Source organism: Platalea leucorodia (assembly GCF_965183815.1).
Source record: "Platalea leucorodia genome assembly, chromosome: 4".
NCBI classification, from domain to species: domain Eukaryota; kingdom Metazoa; phylum Chordata; class Aves; order Pelecaniformes; family Threskiornithidae; genus Platalea; species Platalea leucorodia.
In genome coordinates, this window is record NC_138826.1 from 119,706,649 (window position 1) to 119,723,031 (window position 16,383).

At 41.3% G+C, this 16,383-nt stretch overlaps 1 protein-coding gene across 2 annotated transcripts; it reads right to left on the reverse strand.

Annotated features, from left to right (window-relative positions):
* Nucleotides 1-490: 490 nt before the first annotated feature.
* Nucleotides 491-14,316, reverse strand: HSPA14 (heat shock protein family A (Hsp70) member 14). Of its 2 annotated transcripts, none has more exons than XM_082311043.1 (14): nucleotides 14,238-14,316; nucleotides 13,938-14,018; nucleotides 13,768-13,850; nucleotides 12,683-12,731; nucleotides 11,745-11,838; nucleotides 11,532-11,622; nucleotides 10,253-10,357; nucleotides 9,284-9,445; nucleotides 8,229-8,384; nucleotides 6,815-6,917; nucleotides 4,354-4,569; nucleotides 3,781-3,954; nucleotides 2,704-2,774; nucleotides 491-1,130 (listed from the first exon to the last, which is right to left on the reverse strand). In XM_082311043.1, exons 1-14 carry the CDS (start codon nucleotides 14,292-14,294, stop codon nucleotides 1,052-1,054), a joined length of 1,521 nt encoding a protein of 506 aa, XP_082167169.1. In that variant the 5' UTR covers nucleotides 14,295-14,316; the 3' UTR covers nucleotides 491-1,051. The 2 variants fall into 2 exon arrangements, 1 of the variants encoding a protein (XP_082167169.1); XR_014228104.1 differs by having other exon boundaries at nucleotides 1,068-1,130; nucleotides 3,781-3,905.
* Between the last annotated feature and the right edge of the window lie 2,067 nt (nucleotides 14,317-16,383).

Genomic DNA, 16,383 nt, shown 5'->3' on the forward strand with positions numbered 1-16,383 from the left:
CACAATACAGACATTTGTTTGGAATGTACTAAGATTTATATCTATGCTACGCAGTATCTATTGCTTCTGTGAGGTAGGAATAGTATCAAAATACACGTTCTGCAAACACTAGACAAGGTGGGAAGCCTGTAGAAAAACAGGTACCTGAACACAGGTCTCCTCAAATCCAGAAGGGCATCCCTTGCTCTAGTTTCTTTCTCCGATTTTGAGGCTCTGCTGTGTCACTCAATGTTTTACAAGATAACATCTGGCCCTCAGGGCTGAACTGCTGCCCCTTAGCTGCACATTAAATCCCATAACTACGCTTGCCTACTCTGCCTCCTTCTTATTACTCCCCTACCTAAAATGAAAAAAGCTGCCAGCTTATATCCAAACAAATATATGACGACATACAGATTAGAACAGTGCTGCACAGAACGAAGGATGCCAGGATCTGCATAAAAAACGTATTTTATTAATAACACATAAATAAGCACATATAACCCTTACACATATTTTTCAGGTAACACCACAAAACCATCTTAAAGTAACACCAGAAAAAAAAAAATATCCTGCTCAAGAGGCCAGCCCAAGTGGGCATCACCTCCACAGTTTTGGGCAACATTGAGACCATGCAGGATTTCAGTACAATTTGGTACAGTTATGAGAGAGTGGATTTTCACCACTGTGGCTCTTGCTGGTTCACTGCTATGCTGTTGAAGCCACAGATACACTGGTTGAATGGGTACACAACCCGATTAGTCCACGGAAAAAAAAAAAAATCTTTAGACTATGTAATACACTTGCTGCTGAACCACAGACATGAGGATTTGCCCTTTGCATTTTTTACATCAGGTGCTGATAATTCAATGCTCTGCTGTCAGCAAGTCTTGATTAACATTTTCCACCACGCTTTCCACTCCAAACAGACTTGGTGGCAAATTAATGTTTTACTTCGCTTTATTACAGTCCTCTAAGAATCATTAAAGACATCTCAGAGACTCACCACTTTGGCAGAAAGGCCAACAAGAGGCAAAAATCAACTTAGAAAAACACTGCCTTTCAAAAGAGACTATGACGCCACTTCGACAGTGATGATTTCGCACTTCCCGGTATCTTGATCTGTGCAGGTGACATGCAGGGACCCATCCCTAGGTAAAAGAAAGGTGTGTTTAGGACTATCTCAACACAACACTTAGTATGCTACTGCGTGTTCCAGAGAGGATAAACAATAGTCCTCATGCAGACGAAAGGAAGATTAGCATCAAAATATCCAGGGAAGAACATGCTTCAACACAGAAGAAACCGATGTATGAAATGAAGTTTAGTTTATTGAGTATTAAGATATGCACTTCTTGCTCTCCATTAAAGCATGTATCCTCTCTATATATGGTGGAACAGATTCAGGAACATGTTTAAATGCTGTAACTAAGTTTATTTAGTACAGGTTTGTAAATAGCATATGCAGTAATATTATTCAAAACATTCATCCTGAGAGCTTGGGTAACAGCAACCAACAGATAAGCACATCAACTTGACTTTTTATTAAAAAGTGGCAGTCTTTAAATACCAAGGATCTCCTCCTAGGAGGAAAATCTTAATTTTCAATATCCAAGAATCAGATACAATGTTGAATCCTACTTCATCTAGACATACAACTGTCACACATAATATTTAGATAGAAAGAGATGTGTTCTAGTGAACTCTCCCTAAGCTTTTTCATCTAAATATTACTAAAAACCTCTTTATAATAAAGCAGGTTTTCGGCACTACACAGTTGCATATATAACCCCTAAGATGTTTTTCTTATCAATGCTAAGTGCAAATCTCTGTATGACTAATGAGGTATTTTAGGTGAAGCCTATTAATAGAGCATTAGTACACCTGACCGTTAATATAAGAAAACCAAGTATTGTGAACTCAAAGAGCGAGTAGGGATTTAATTTTTCAGCAATGTTTAGACAACTTTCATATTATTTAGAAAAGCAATATGAACTTCAGGACAGTCCTCAGAAGACAAACATACTTTGACTACTTAGAATTCCACCTTCTGGTATCTTTATAAACTATTTAGACTGTTTCAAATGAGCCCAAGCACTCCTATTAAGACCCAAGAAAGAGAAATTTCTTCAATATCATATCATTCCCATTCCCCACCCCACCATAAGATACTTCATGTTTTCCCATAATAAACAGGTAATTCTGTAAAAAGTAGATTTATGAAGCCTGATTTCCTGTGGCATTGTTTCTCATGCTTAACAACCCTGTCTCTGAAAGGTCACCGCCACAGGTTTCCACCACAAATGCTGCATATGTGAAGTCCTTCATGGACTCCTTAGCAACCAAGACAGACTGATTCTACTTGAGTTTTTCCTACGAGTGTGGGTGTTCAACAGAACTCCCCAAGCCCCTCCACGGGAAATTTGAGATCCTGATTGCTCTCAAGCATGGTTAAACTGATCAACAGTTCAAAAGTTGCTAAAAACCAACTATGCAACTGTGTTAAGTTTTATTTCTTTAGGAATCAAACAATGAAAGCACAGAATGTACTGCATAAAAACAACATTCCTACAGAATTTACCGCTGCTAGGATACAGCCCTGTAAGCAATGAAATGCTGAAATTCCTCAACACACAATTAAACATTCTGCAATAGGAGAAAAGACTGCTTGTCAGAAGTGTGACATAGCAAGTTAAACAGCAGAACAATAAATATTTTGCGTACCTTTTCATAGTGAGTACAGTTAGTATATCGTGTAGGCCATCCTCCTTTTTATCTAAATCCTGGAGTACAATCTATTTAAAAAAAAAGATGATAAATTATAAAGTTATCTAAATACTTGCACAGCAGTTTAACGGAAGTGACACAATAGCTAAGCTGTGCAATTCATTCTGTTTAGCACCTCATACTAACAATTCAACACCAAAGCACACCCTAGTGGACCTCATTCATCTGTAGTGCAAATCCACGTATTTTTAGCTATTTACACTACTGTTTCAGTGGTTTTGTTTCAGGGTCTACCACTAAGACAGCTGGAGTACCTACAACTCCCACAGACTACAGTAAGAGCTGAGCATGTTCCTTTAAGGGGACAGGGAAAAGATGTTACCTAATAATTACAGAACTGATCCGCCGCAAAGATCTTTGGGCAGGACCAAGGTGGAGTAACAATTTTCTCCAGTATTCCATCCATTTCAGCCACATCTGCCCCCTCCCTGATGCTTTAAGTGCACTGAAGCCAGGGTAAGCACATTGCTGTTTCAAGCAAGCTGGGTTCTCCCCATAGGCTGACTCCCGAGTAATATCTTTATATCGGGTGATGATGTGATTAAATCCTCTTACCACTATGAAAAATCGAATGTGGTATTTAATACCAAGATCCTGTCTGATCTAGGAAGATCAAAAAGTAATCAACAATACCTGCACTAGCTACATCATGACCTCCAGCAGTTTTATTTCTGAAGTGTTGGAGAGCTGCGTACTACTGGAGGGACGGGTTATGATCTCTCATCCCAGGTGAGCTTACCACAGGAGTGCAAACGTCAAACCCAGCCAGCCATTTAGAAATTCAAAAGGGAAACTTCCATTTCTTAAAGAAGTGCTTCAATACTTGATAACACATTTACAGATGAACCCTTAAAGGCTGTTTCTAAAGAGATGCATGTCATTCTAATTTTGTAACAAGAAGTTTTGGTAGGGAATGGGATTGGTTCTGGGTTTTAATTTTTTTTTTTTTCCCCAGATCCACTTGATTTCCTAGTGGTTGATACTAGAAGTGCCTATGAATACTTATGTACTCACCTGTGCAAATTTACCTTCTTCATTCATGGGACTTTTCCCCAATGACTCGTACAGTTCAAGGCACACAGAAGACGTGTTTCCAGGAGCATGCAGGGTGTGCTGCCTTCGAGCTGGTAATGGTGTCCCTGATGGAAACAGCACTGTGAATTTGTCAGCCCCTGACTCGTCTACTCCCTTTAAAAAGAAAAAAAAAAAGTTCATGCCTTTCTCTAAGTACTTTAGTGAGCTGGAAGTGTTACAACAGTGCTCCATGAGAAAAGAAATCCAGGATTTATTCTCTTTGCCACATTTACCACCACAGTAAGTAAAAAAAAAAAAAATTCCTACAAAGACATGAAAAAGTCCAGCTATTACAACACAGCAAAGACACCATCCATCTCCCCTTAAAATTAAGCAGTTTTCCTGTCTTTTTTTTTGTCAATAAACCTAAGTTACTACTTACTGCCGATCTATAGCCAACCTGTAGAACTAATAATAACACAATACTGTTTCTCTAACATCAATCATGCATAAGGAGTGCTGTATATTCATTGCAGCAGTAAAATTTTCTAAGGTAAATAATTTTAGCCTTACCTTAAGAAGAATATCTTTGGCAGAACACTCAATAAAGAGTGCTTCTTCTTCTAACAAAGGATTCTCTTTCCCTAGCAGAATTCCTGCCTCTATGGCTGCACCAATGGGAATAACTTCATCTGGAGGAATCGAGTTCAGTAATTCCACAGTTGGGAAAATGTCTTTGATCAGCTGCTGTAGCTTCGGGATTCGAGCAGACCCACCACACAGAACTACCTGGAAAACATGCCCTAATGATTTCAAATCTTTATCCTGACAGATGAAACGGAGAGGTCACAACCTGCCGTACAGAAATGCACACTGCCCTGGGATATTTTATCCTCTGTAGTCGTTGAAATAAAAATTGGTGCCATCCCTGCTCGACTTCTGTTACTGCTGTATTTGAAATTCAAGGAAATAGCTTACTAGTTTGAAATGGTAACTTGAAAAAGTTTCTTACAGTAAGCACCAGCTAGATGATGTAACATTTTAAAAATTGAGGAATTAATCATAAAATAAGGTCAGGTTGGAAGGGACCTCCAGAAGCCACCTAGTCCAAGCCCCTGCCCAGAACAGGTCCAGTTCCAAGAGGCTGCTCAGGACCTTCGCTCCATGGCTATGGATTCCACAGACTCCGTGGCCCTTGTTTCAGTGTTTGATCATCCTCACACTACAAATTCTTTTCTCGGTATCTACAATTTCCCCACGTTGTAACTTGTGCTGCTTGCCACTCACCCTTCCATTGTGCACCCACAGGAAGGAGCAAGTCAGGTGTTGTCTCCTGCACGCCCTCCTGTCGGGTAACTGCGGGCAGCACGAAGCCTCCCCTGAGCCTTCTCTCCGTACAGGCGAGCAAACCCAGCCTGCCTGCGGTAGGTCAGTGCCTTTCATCTCCTCCGAAGCCTCAAACAATGAGGTTGTATCCGGACGCTCCGTCCAAGTGCCAAAGAGGGAAACAAACGCTTTCCTACACCCTGGCTACACCCTGGCTAGTACAGCCCAGCAGGCGGCTGGCCGCCTTTGCGGCGGAGGCACGCTGCTGACTGCTACTACGCTTACTGCCTAGCAGAGCCCCCACCTCTTTTCCTGCAAAGCTGCTTTCTAGCAACCGCTGGCCTGTCCTGCTGCACAGGATTATTCCACCCCAGACTCTACGTTTGCCTTTGTTGATCTTCATGATCTACTGCATTGGATTAGATGATCACTGTAGGTCCCTTCCAACTGAAATATTCTATTATATCCATTCCTCTCGCCTTTTTCAACCCCTCTGAATAGCAGCCTTGCCCTACAGTGGTATTGATTGCTCCCCTCGTTTTGGTGCCGTCTGCAAACTTGCTAAGAGCACATGCTGCCCCATCATCCGTGTTATTAATAAAGATATTAAACAGTAGTAGCCCCAGTATCAAATCCTGAGGGATGTCATTGACAATCACCCGCCACTTACTGATCTTGTGCAAGGAAAAAAAAAACCCCTTAAAACTCTTATTACAGTAACTTTGTTGAGATCAACTAGATTTGGAAACAAAGCTAATTCCCACTTTTCTTCATGTAAAACATAACTTGAGTTGTAAACTAGGTTCATTTATTTTTACATTTAAAGTGCCCGCCGCCCCGCCAAAAAAAAAAAAACATTAAGGCCTGAGCGGACAGCACATTGGGCCACTTAAAAAATGGGCCCAATTCTGGGCCACTAGAAAGCGAACAATGGCCTAGGACACTTCGCTATCCTACCAGCGAAACTCAGATGTGACACAGCAAACACTAACGGAGAGTCTGAAATAGCATCATTAAAAGCACCAGCTAACTTTTGCTGCCCAAGTTATGTGCCAATGCCACCAGCAATAAATGCAGCACAATTTGCCACACACAAGTGCGCAGGGGTTGAGATGAAGTTACTCTCTTCTATCAAAGCAAAAAAAAGACATCTGAATGAAACTAGTAATGTTTCCTACTTTACTCACCACGTTTGGCATTAAAACACTATGGTTTGGCATTTCATGTGTTCTTTAAGTTTTTTAAGCTAACGAGGAAGAACACAGGCACCAAGCAGACATTAAGTGATTTGTTCAAGTCGCAAGACAAAAAAAGCCGAACCTCAGGCGTTTTCAGAAGTGTCAGCAAACCCCATCCCAAGCTCAGTGAAGGCAGAGGCAAGTCTATGTACTAAACTTGAAGAAGGTACTCCTCGGCTCTACCAGGAGTTACACGAACACACCAACGGAGACAAATCCTCTACCATTTACTCAATATGCAACAGGGAAAACACATCACTGACTCTACCTTATACTTAACTTCAGGTAACTGAAATCAAAGCAAAGATAGGAGTTCTAAAGGCCTTGAGTCTACATACTGTGTTGGATCTGAGCCAAAAATGCTTAAACACATCATGAAGTAATCTCAGTCTGCAAGGAAAACAGGCCCTAGAAATATTCTCCTTGTGGAGTTATAAAGCATATTACAGACAAATTATTTCTATTATTACCTTATTAATATCATCTGCTGTAAATCCAACTTGCTGCAAGAGCTTTTTAATTGCTTCTACACATTTAGTAAAAAGTGAAGAACAGATAAGTTCAAATCTGGCCCTAGAAGAAAAAGAAATTAAGAAGTGTCATCTCATCCATTAGAGACAAATACCTGAAATGGAAGAACAGCCATTTTTAGAACATACTTTCGTTCTCTAGCTATCACTGGCACTAAGGGATTTAAAAAAAAAAAGAAATCTTATTTCCCAATTATTAATCTCAAAGAAGTGATTTTTTTTGTTGTTGTTGTGAAAATATCTGTGCTATTGATTCCATCATTAACACCTACATGGAATGCACATTCATTCTTCTTCAGTGTACTCTAGAAGAAAAAACAGTATTGTCTTGACAAAAAATAGTATTGTTGTCTTGACTTATATGTAAGAAAAAGAAGCAAAAATCCTGGAACTGCTTTATCCTCTTTAAAATGGAGACAGAGACTCAAATGTGCCTCTTCAATTTTCAGAGGCAAATCAAGCTGTGCCCTGATTTGCACGCAGGGAGTAGGTACTCAAGCAAATTGAAAGACAAACTTGTGCTTGCTTCGGGCTCTTCAAACCTGAAGAGGAAGTTTTACTCTGTACGAACACAGCAAGCCAAATTCTGCAACACTAGCCCACAGGACTAGCATCCTTATCCAAAACCGAGCCAAACAAGTTACACAGCATTGCTTCTCGCACTTGCAAACATACTGTGCTTTATTTTACCAGATCCAACTGCTGCAGCAGTGGATGCGTAGTTCTGGAATTGAAAAGTCTATTTCACTTCGCTAAAGCTGCTGCTGACTGGAAGAGCAAGCAGAATTAGCTGAACATCTCGGTAAGAGATCATCCCAAGAGAGGAAAGACTTAGAGTAGGACACAGCGGTATGAACAAGACGACAGAAAACATCTTTCTACTCCAGCTGTCAAACAGAGGCAACATCAAGACTTCCACTAACGCCTATCATTCTGGAGCTCATTTACATGGAAGAGTCCAAAAGTCTCTTCTTTAAGGAAAAACCAACAACAAAAACAGTAATAGGGGGAAACCCTCTCCCACCTTGAGTAATTACAGTATCTATTCCCTTTTGGTCAACAAGCAGACTGCAACGATGGGGTCTGCCTGTCCCTTCTTGCACTTTATTTTCTAACCATTAGGTTAGAATGTTATTGTTAGTGTTACTACCCTATCTACTACAGATCGCATCATAACAGAACTGTCAATATGAAACAAAGCTGGAAGGAAGCACGTTGGACTTCTGTCTTCCATTTCTAAAATCAATGACACCAAAAAAAAAAAAATCAAAGCTTACTGAACATCCTAAATACCACCTAGAAATAGTTCAAGCATAGTTTTATATAAAAGCAGTAGCTTCAAGACTTGTTTTACCTGGACACATTACAATCAAAATCCAATCCATCATACAGTGAATCTACAAAACAGTTTGCACTTCCCAGGGTTGATAACGAATGCTTTGCAACATCAGCGCTGTTCATTAACTTCATCATGGCTCTGGGATTTCCTCTGATATCATGTTTACAAGACCTACATTTAAAAAAACAAGAGTTAATAGTTTAGAAAGGCAGACATTTGAGTGAAAACACTAACTTTCTGAAAGTAAGAACAGGTTAAAGCTGTTGAACTTCCTTTCTGTAGACATTTTAGTATTATCTACAGTGCCACTATTGAAAGATTGCAAAGAATAAAAGCGTGTATTTCAGTTTCAGCTGAAGAACACTGTAGAGGCACCCTGAACTCAGGGTTTATCATACAGATTTAAGTCTTTCTGAACAGTTTCTCAGCTGAACAAATCCTGTAAGTGACTGCAAGGAACAGAAAGAAAAGGCCTGCAAGTTGACTAATTTTAATGACAGATTAAGAAGAAATAGAACACTGAACACTAGACATGTCAACAGAATAGTATGTTTCATCCAAAACATCTCCTCCTGTGACAGTACGCAACTGACCACCTGAAGATCTCTAGAGCCAATGGTAATGCATTTGTTCATTTTTGTTCATCACAGGATGAGGTGCCACACAGCCTTCAGTCTGATGACCCAAGCCCCGCCACAGTCCTCTGCACCAACAAGAAAAACAAACAAAACCCACACGGGTGAATTCCCTGCCACCCCAAAAGCTTGGGACTGAAAGGATGCAAACAGCCTGTAGGCACGTACATCACTCAAAACAGAGAACAGTTCATAGCTGAGCCCTTACAGTTCAACACCGACTTCAGGTAACATCTACCCAAAACCAAGTATTTTTCAGTCTTCCTCCTTGGCCCCCAACAACTGATTGTTCATTTCATATCTTTGAGCCGTTTCACTCGCAGACAGTCTGCTAGATCTGACAATCTAATATGAATTTTTTTTTTTTTTTGAAAGCAAGCATCAAATAATGAAGTTCCTGTCCTAACAGCAACATGCTTGGAATTCAAAACCTACCTCTGAAATTCAGAAGCTAAGTGTTGTGCTAGAGCTTCTGTGAAGCAAACTCCACCAATGCTATCGTCTGTGTTTGTAGCAAGCACACGATATATTCCACTGTTTACTTCTATGACTGTGATAGAAAGTGATGTTCCACCAAGTTTATAAACCAACACATTGCTGCCATGGTTAAAAAAAAAAGTAGTATTAATAAGTCATCCAGAATTCTGTTTACTTTGACACATTTTCTAAAATATGACCATCATATAATGTATTGCAGGGTTTTAATCAGTTTTGTCAAGAGAATTTGATTTGGGGTGTTTGTATGTAATGCATCTTAGTACCACTGACTACTTGACAGTCTTCCCTAAAGAAGAAAATTAGTCTATTTGACAGTGAGAGCAGCCAATGGTTTTTCTACAACACAACCGAGAATTGAACATTACATTCAAGATCATAGGCAAGGATTATATGAGAAGGGTAAAAAACTATCCACCAAGAAGAAAAAAGGCAAGACATCTGTTTGCACTGACAGCAGTCTTTGCTATTTTGAGAATCTTATGAATTATTTGAATAGTCATATGCGAAACCCAATGCACCTACTGAACCCAGGAACTTGACTTTAGTTCTTCTACCATATGTAAAATGACCCCATCTCCCACAATTAAAAACCAGCTGTGCCAAAATCCGTTTACAAAGGGATGCATTTTTCTTCAAGCCAATCAGCTCATTAAAGAGCAAGGCAGAATCTGGAGACAACTCTTTAAAGACAATTCTAAAAAAATAAAAACCAGAACAAAGGGATTCAAAACACTATGGATTTACAACTTCTAAATTGTTATTGGCTTTATTGAGAGAAAAAAGAACAAGCCTCAAATCATTAATTTTGTATTGACTGCTAAGGCAACACAGTGTTCCCTCATTTAAGATTTCTCAGGATTTAAGTACAGCAGCTTAAATTTAAGAAGTAAAATATTAGGATTTTACCTTTTCCCAGTGGGTGAATCCTGGCCAATTCCATAAGCCAGGAGAGCTGCAGACGGTTCATGAATTAATCTCATAACATTAAATCCAGCAGCTGCAGCTGCTTCCCTGTGATAAGGCATAACAGCATTTCATTTTACTTTAATGATTTCACTGTAGTCACACACACTATTAAGCTTTGATCTGAACTACATATGTCACCAACTCAGAACTTAGTTACAGCATGGTAATAACAAAGCAAAGTGACTGGAAAAGAAAGGCATCAAGAAGTTTAGTTGCTACTGTGTTCTTCAGTTAGTTGGATTTGCTGTGTGCTTATTGTCAAAGACGACACTGATGTATCAGTCTACATACGCCACAAAAAACAGCAAAACCCCCCTCAACTACAAGATGAAAAACCCCACCCTCAATCAAACTTGCTAATTTACCTTCAGGTATGGTATTAAAAGTTCTTGGTACATTATTTCAACAGATATCATGCTAGGAAAATTGCTTTTATTTCTAAATGAAGTTACCGCACCTCACTTCTAATATTTTCTTTACACGTTTTGAAACTTCAGTAACCCTGGGACTGCCCTACAAGTCATTTTGTCCACTTTGAAGTTATTTTGAAACTTGTAGGCCAAAGCAATACAATGTTCCATTATACATACTGCAAATACCCAGCTCACTAATGTTTTATGACCAACTTTAAGCGTGCTTTAAGTATTCCATGACAGTTCAACATGAGGGCTTCTACATACCAGAAAATACAAATAGATGCTGCCAGTTACACACAGCTTTAATCCTATTTATGTTTTCATATGGAAGAACTTTTACAGCTACACTTCCAAGGAGAATACTGGTGTGCATTCCGTATCTGCTCTCTGATAAAACAGCCCTCAGTAAAGTCATGTAGTGCCATTTGGTTCGGTTGAGTATTGCTGTATGAAGGGATGGGAAATTATAGAAGAGGGCTGAGAAACTGTTTGCATTTCAAAGCGGACACTGAAGATCCGCTAGAAATAACACATCTGAAATGACATTCTATCCTTGATGACACCAAAATTCCCCTCTCACTTCAGTCGATTCAGAATTTCATTTTGGTTACAACAGTGAATTCCATGAAAAGTTTCTGAAGTCAGGATTTTTATCTCTGACTTTCACATTTTCCCAATTCAAATAGCATCCCAATGTCCTGACTGATAATCGCAAGCTGAAGTCCAGCAGAATTCCCATTGCTGATCTGCCAGCCGGTCTGCTTTAGGCATGTTAAATAACAGAAAAATCTTAATCCTCTTACCCAAGGGCATTTTTCTGATTCTCTCCAAAATCAAATGGTACAGTGATAACAACGTCATTTACATCTGAACCCAATGCAGACTGAGCAGTTTCTGTTCATAAACACAGGCAGAACATGTTGATTAAAAGCAAAAAAAACCCAATACACCACATCTTAAAAACACGTGGACAGCTTAAAGAAATAAAATATGTTATGTTTTTACTTATTATATACCTTTCATTTTACTGAAAATTAGTTTTGCCACATCTTCTGGATTAATAAATTTATTATCTATTTCATATTGAAGCTTTCCATTCTTCTCAATTATCTGTAAGCAAAACCAACATACCTTTGTTAGATACATAATTTGGTTATTAAGAAAAAGTAATGTTTAATGTAGTTTCTCTTCAAGTAAAAACCATTGGACTGTGTAAGTACTTTCGGCATTAGTTACAAGAGAATAAATGCTTCCAAGACGCTTATCAAAGATCACAAAAACCCCTTGTGTTATCTAACAGACATGACAGTGCATTCATATGGACTTAAAGACTCCAGACTTTCTTCTTCTATTAAAAAGTTTTAAAGTTTTCCTCAGTAGAAAAGCAATGCTTAGAACAAAAGTACTTGTCTGCCTACATTCTCTAAGAAAAAACTAACAGCTATCTACATAAGCCTGTCAATACGAACAGTCAAAAACCAGCGAAAAACTCATTCCTTCTTTAGGAATGTATTTTCCAGGATAATTTTTCTCTTGTTTTGCAAAAAGCTTTCTAGTAACAAGCACGGTATTATTTAAATTAAATACTGAGATTAAATCAAGTGGTTAAGCATTTTTGTCACAAGATACTGTAACCTGAGCATCTTCTACCAGAGCTAAGAAGCACCACAAGGCTATTACCCAAATATATTAAGAATCATCCCTTTTGAGAATGGCCAAGAGATATATATAATTTTTCTGTTGGACTGTATTACGATGGCAGATCTCAGAACACGGTGAAGTTCTTGACTTTATAAAAAGAGAAACATTCTATACAGCAGCAAATGGACCTCATATAATGAGAGCTGATCACTACAGAACACAAACATGGCGTGGCACAAACAATGCCAACAAGAACAGTATGAAATGATACAAGTTATTCTGAGAACAACAAAAAAACCTAGATCATACTCACTGAACATTTGCTTTCTGCAATATATTTCTCTGCCTGTGGGTCACCAGAGCTGTCCAGACAAAATCATAACAACAAAATAAATCACATGCTCAAGGATAGTTGCACAGATTCATCTTGCTGATATTCCTTATAACATCTCTACAGCATATGAAGCTATACTTCAACCAAAATTTCTGTTTCCACTCTACGGATACATTTATACAGGAGAAGAAAAACCAACAGTTCTGACTGCTGGTATCTTTCAATCCCCTTCCCCCAAACTAATGATAGAAAAAATACCTACGAGTTAGTCAAAAGGAAAACCAAAAACCAACGCATTGTTTTAACCTGCTAACCCCAATAATCATTATAAAAAGACTTATAGTGGCAGTTTTGTTGCACTGAGTGAAATAACTTGGCAGCAATAAGCTGACTATCCTTAATCCTCTACTAACTATGTAGAGTCATGCCTCTGAAAAGTGCTGAGAAATACATCATCACTGACATCATCTTGTGACCTCCTTCCAATGAAAGAGCTGTAACGCACAGCTAGGTTACCACTGAAAAGTTTTGTCACATCTCTGATGTTAGACCTAAAGCAGCAAGTTTAGTTTTAGGATCACTGTAACTGCCAGCACAAATCATCACAGCTCCACTACCTAAAGAACTGCAACAGGCATTACGTCAATGTGTTTCACAACTGCAATGAAAGACAATACAAAGTTTCGTGCAACTAAAACCACAGTGGATTTTAGCCACAGGAAAACATCCAGGTAACAATAAGATGTTTTAGTTAAGAACCTTAAGTATATATCAAAAGCATACATGCAACTTGTTAATAAATTTTACAATTTGATTCCACATACAAATTCAGATACAAAATACTACACACCTCTTTCCTCCTGGAATGAAATGTAGAGTAAGAAGTCCATAATATAATGAATTTTTAAGATCTGACATACTCTCCTGTCAATGCCAGGTTAATTTAACTACTATCACACTAGATTAAAACATCTTCAATATCAGTGCTGAGACTACGTTTCGCAGACCAGCTTTAACGAGGGAAACTGAACTTCTCACCTTCCCTTTCACACTTGTTCTCTTACCTTCGCCCAAGGATCTGCTTTACTTTCACTACAGTGTTTGAAATATTTCTTATTCTGCTTTGCTTTGCAGCTAAGCCAACAACCTGAATGAAAAATAAAGAGAAAGAGCAGTGAGCGACGGGCGGAGCTCCCCTCCTCTCCAAACCACCGCCGCAGCAGGGAAGCCTCACCTCCTCGCTTTCCGAGAAAGCGACCACCGCAGGCGTGACCCTGTCCCCGGCGTCGTTGGCGACCACGTCGGCGCGGCCATCCTGCGGACAGAGGCACCACCCGTGAGCCGCCCCTCAGCGCACCCCCTCAGGGCTGCACCCCCTCAGGGCTCCACTCCCTGCGGCACCCCGCAGCGCCGGGGCGGAACGGGGGTAACCGCGGCCCACCCCCTCCTCCCGGCAAGGACTCCCGAGCGGCCACGACGCCGCCGGGCCGCCCCGGACAGGGCGGGCGGGCGGAGCGGCCCCTCAGCCCCGCACCTTATAGACGGCGGCGCAGGCGCAGGTAGCGCCCAGGTGAACGCCGATGGCCGCCATCACCTCCCCGCGCGCCACGCGCGCCCGCCGCCCCACAATGCACCGCGCCCCGCCCCTCCCCCCCGCTCCCAACCAATCCGCCTCCCCTCTTCTCCCTTCCGCCAATCAAAACCCGCGCAGAGCTCTCTCGCAAACCAATCACGGAGAGGCGCACTGGTAAACGCCGTCATCGGCGGAGCAGCCAATGAGAAAAATCGAGAGGGGGCGTCATCGCGCATGGCAACGGGGCAGAGTCCGCGCGCGAGGCGCGGGCGGAGCGGCGGTACGCGGGCGCTGAGGGGAGCTGGGCGGGCGGAGCGGCGGGCCTGCCCCGCTCGGGCTGTTTGACCCCGGAGGCCTCAGCCTTTGAGAAAATAGAGATTGACGTGGGGAAACGCGAACGAAGCTACTGCGTGCCTGTGCTGGGGCGTGTGTTTTGTGTCACTGGCTTCTCTCGTCGTTTAATTGCAGGCAATGAAGCACGTGGAGACGGTGTAAAAAGTTTTTTATCCGAGTGCTGCAGTTACGATCGAAGCAGTCATGCTGAAGCGCTGATTTTGCATAATCTAACCAGGCATAACCAATGCCTGAAAGCAGAGCTCATCACTGCATTGCACTTCTATTGGAGAAATCCATCTTGGCGTTACCACAGGGAAAAAAACAAAGGAAGCGATTTCTAATCAGTCCTGGTGGAAATAAGCATCATTCACACAGAATTCATTTCCTCGTGCCTTCAACGTCACCGTTGTCGTGCTGAAGGCTCCTCAGATTTCACGTGGCCTTGTAATGGGCGCAGCAAAGTCCTCTGTGTGCCTTAACGGGGAGCAGGTCACCTCGTGTATGTGGCCTCTCACTGTAGGGATGGCTTCTGTAGGTTTGGGTGCTCATTTGCCTCTCATTTCTGTAGGGAGTCTAAATGCCATGCAGTACCATCTCGCTGCATCATTCAGAAGTAAAGATTGTCCTTATCCTTGCTTTATATAAGATATGCTGAAGGGTTAAAGGAATGAATCAAGATCATATAGAGATGAAAGGAGTTATCCGGACTCACAAAGGCGTTTTGTGTCCCAAAACTGATCCTAGGCTTCCTAAGTCACTGGACTATCTTCCTTTCAGCAACCGAGCTTGCTGAAGTCTGACCAAAGGCTGGAGCTCAGATTGCTGGCAGTCCATGCTCGGGAGAGGATCACAGTGTTGATAAAGGTGAAACTTGCACATCTGAAAACAATACTTTTGAAGTGTGTCCAAATTGTAGCTCCTTTCTGCCTCCTCTTGTAAACGGAGGAATGAGAAGAGAAGAAGGGTAGAGGTGAGCAGGAGAGACCTGTGGGGACTGGAGAAAGGTATTGTAGAAAAAAGTAATGATAGAAGTGCTGCTTTTGCCAAAGGTAAAGATGGAGGGAGTCTGAGAAGAGACACTGAAGATCGGAGGGTAAAGGAGAACAGAAGCCCCTAGTACAAAAACCATCCGAGAATAATTTTCCTGTGCTTTCCCCCACATCCTAATATGGGTTGCACCATTTATGACAATAGACCAGTATGTGTGATCTGTGCCTCAGAAAGTGCTTGTGGCCACACTGCTAACATCTCCTATGCAACTAAGCACATCCACGGCCATTTTCCCGTTGTTGTTATGCCATGGATGTATCAGGATGGACACAGAGAAGTTCTGCTTATCTTAACTAAAGCAGTTAATGCTCTTTCCAGGTGCAAGCAAACCTGCGCAGAAGCAGGCAAGAAATGCCTCGGCAGGGGGTTGTGGTGGCCAGTAGTGTTTGTTGAGAAGTGAAAAGCCCTCGTCTCTGTGTGCCCTTCCTATTTCTTCAGGTGGTGTCCTCAGCTAATGAGAAGCTCTGAGGTTGCAATGAGCTTGAGTGAGCTGAGAGATGGGATGAACAACCCACTTCTAAAGAAGAGCGGAAGAGGCTGCCCTGCCTGTTACAGCAGTTCTGTAAGTGAAAGCCTTAATATGCTTGTTGTTCAGTAAAGGTGGCGTTGAGGAGGCGAACACTGGTCCGAACAGCAGTCTGGTTTCAGGATGCAAGAGCATTTAATCTTTCACACCTCTGAGTCAGAAAGAGGAGAAAAATCCAGCCCCAGTCTGACTGGA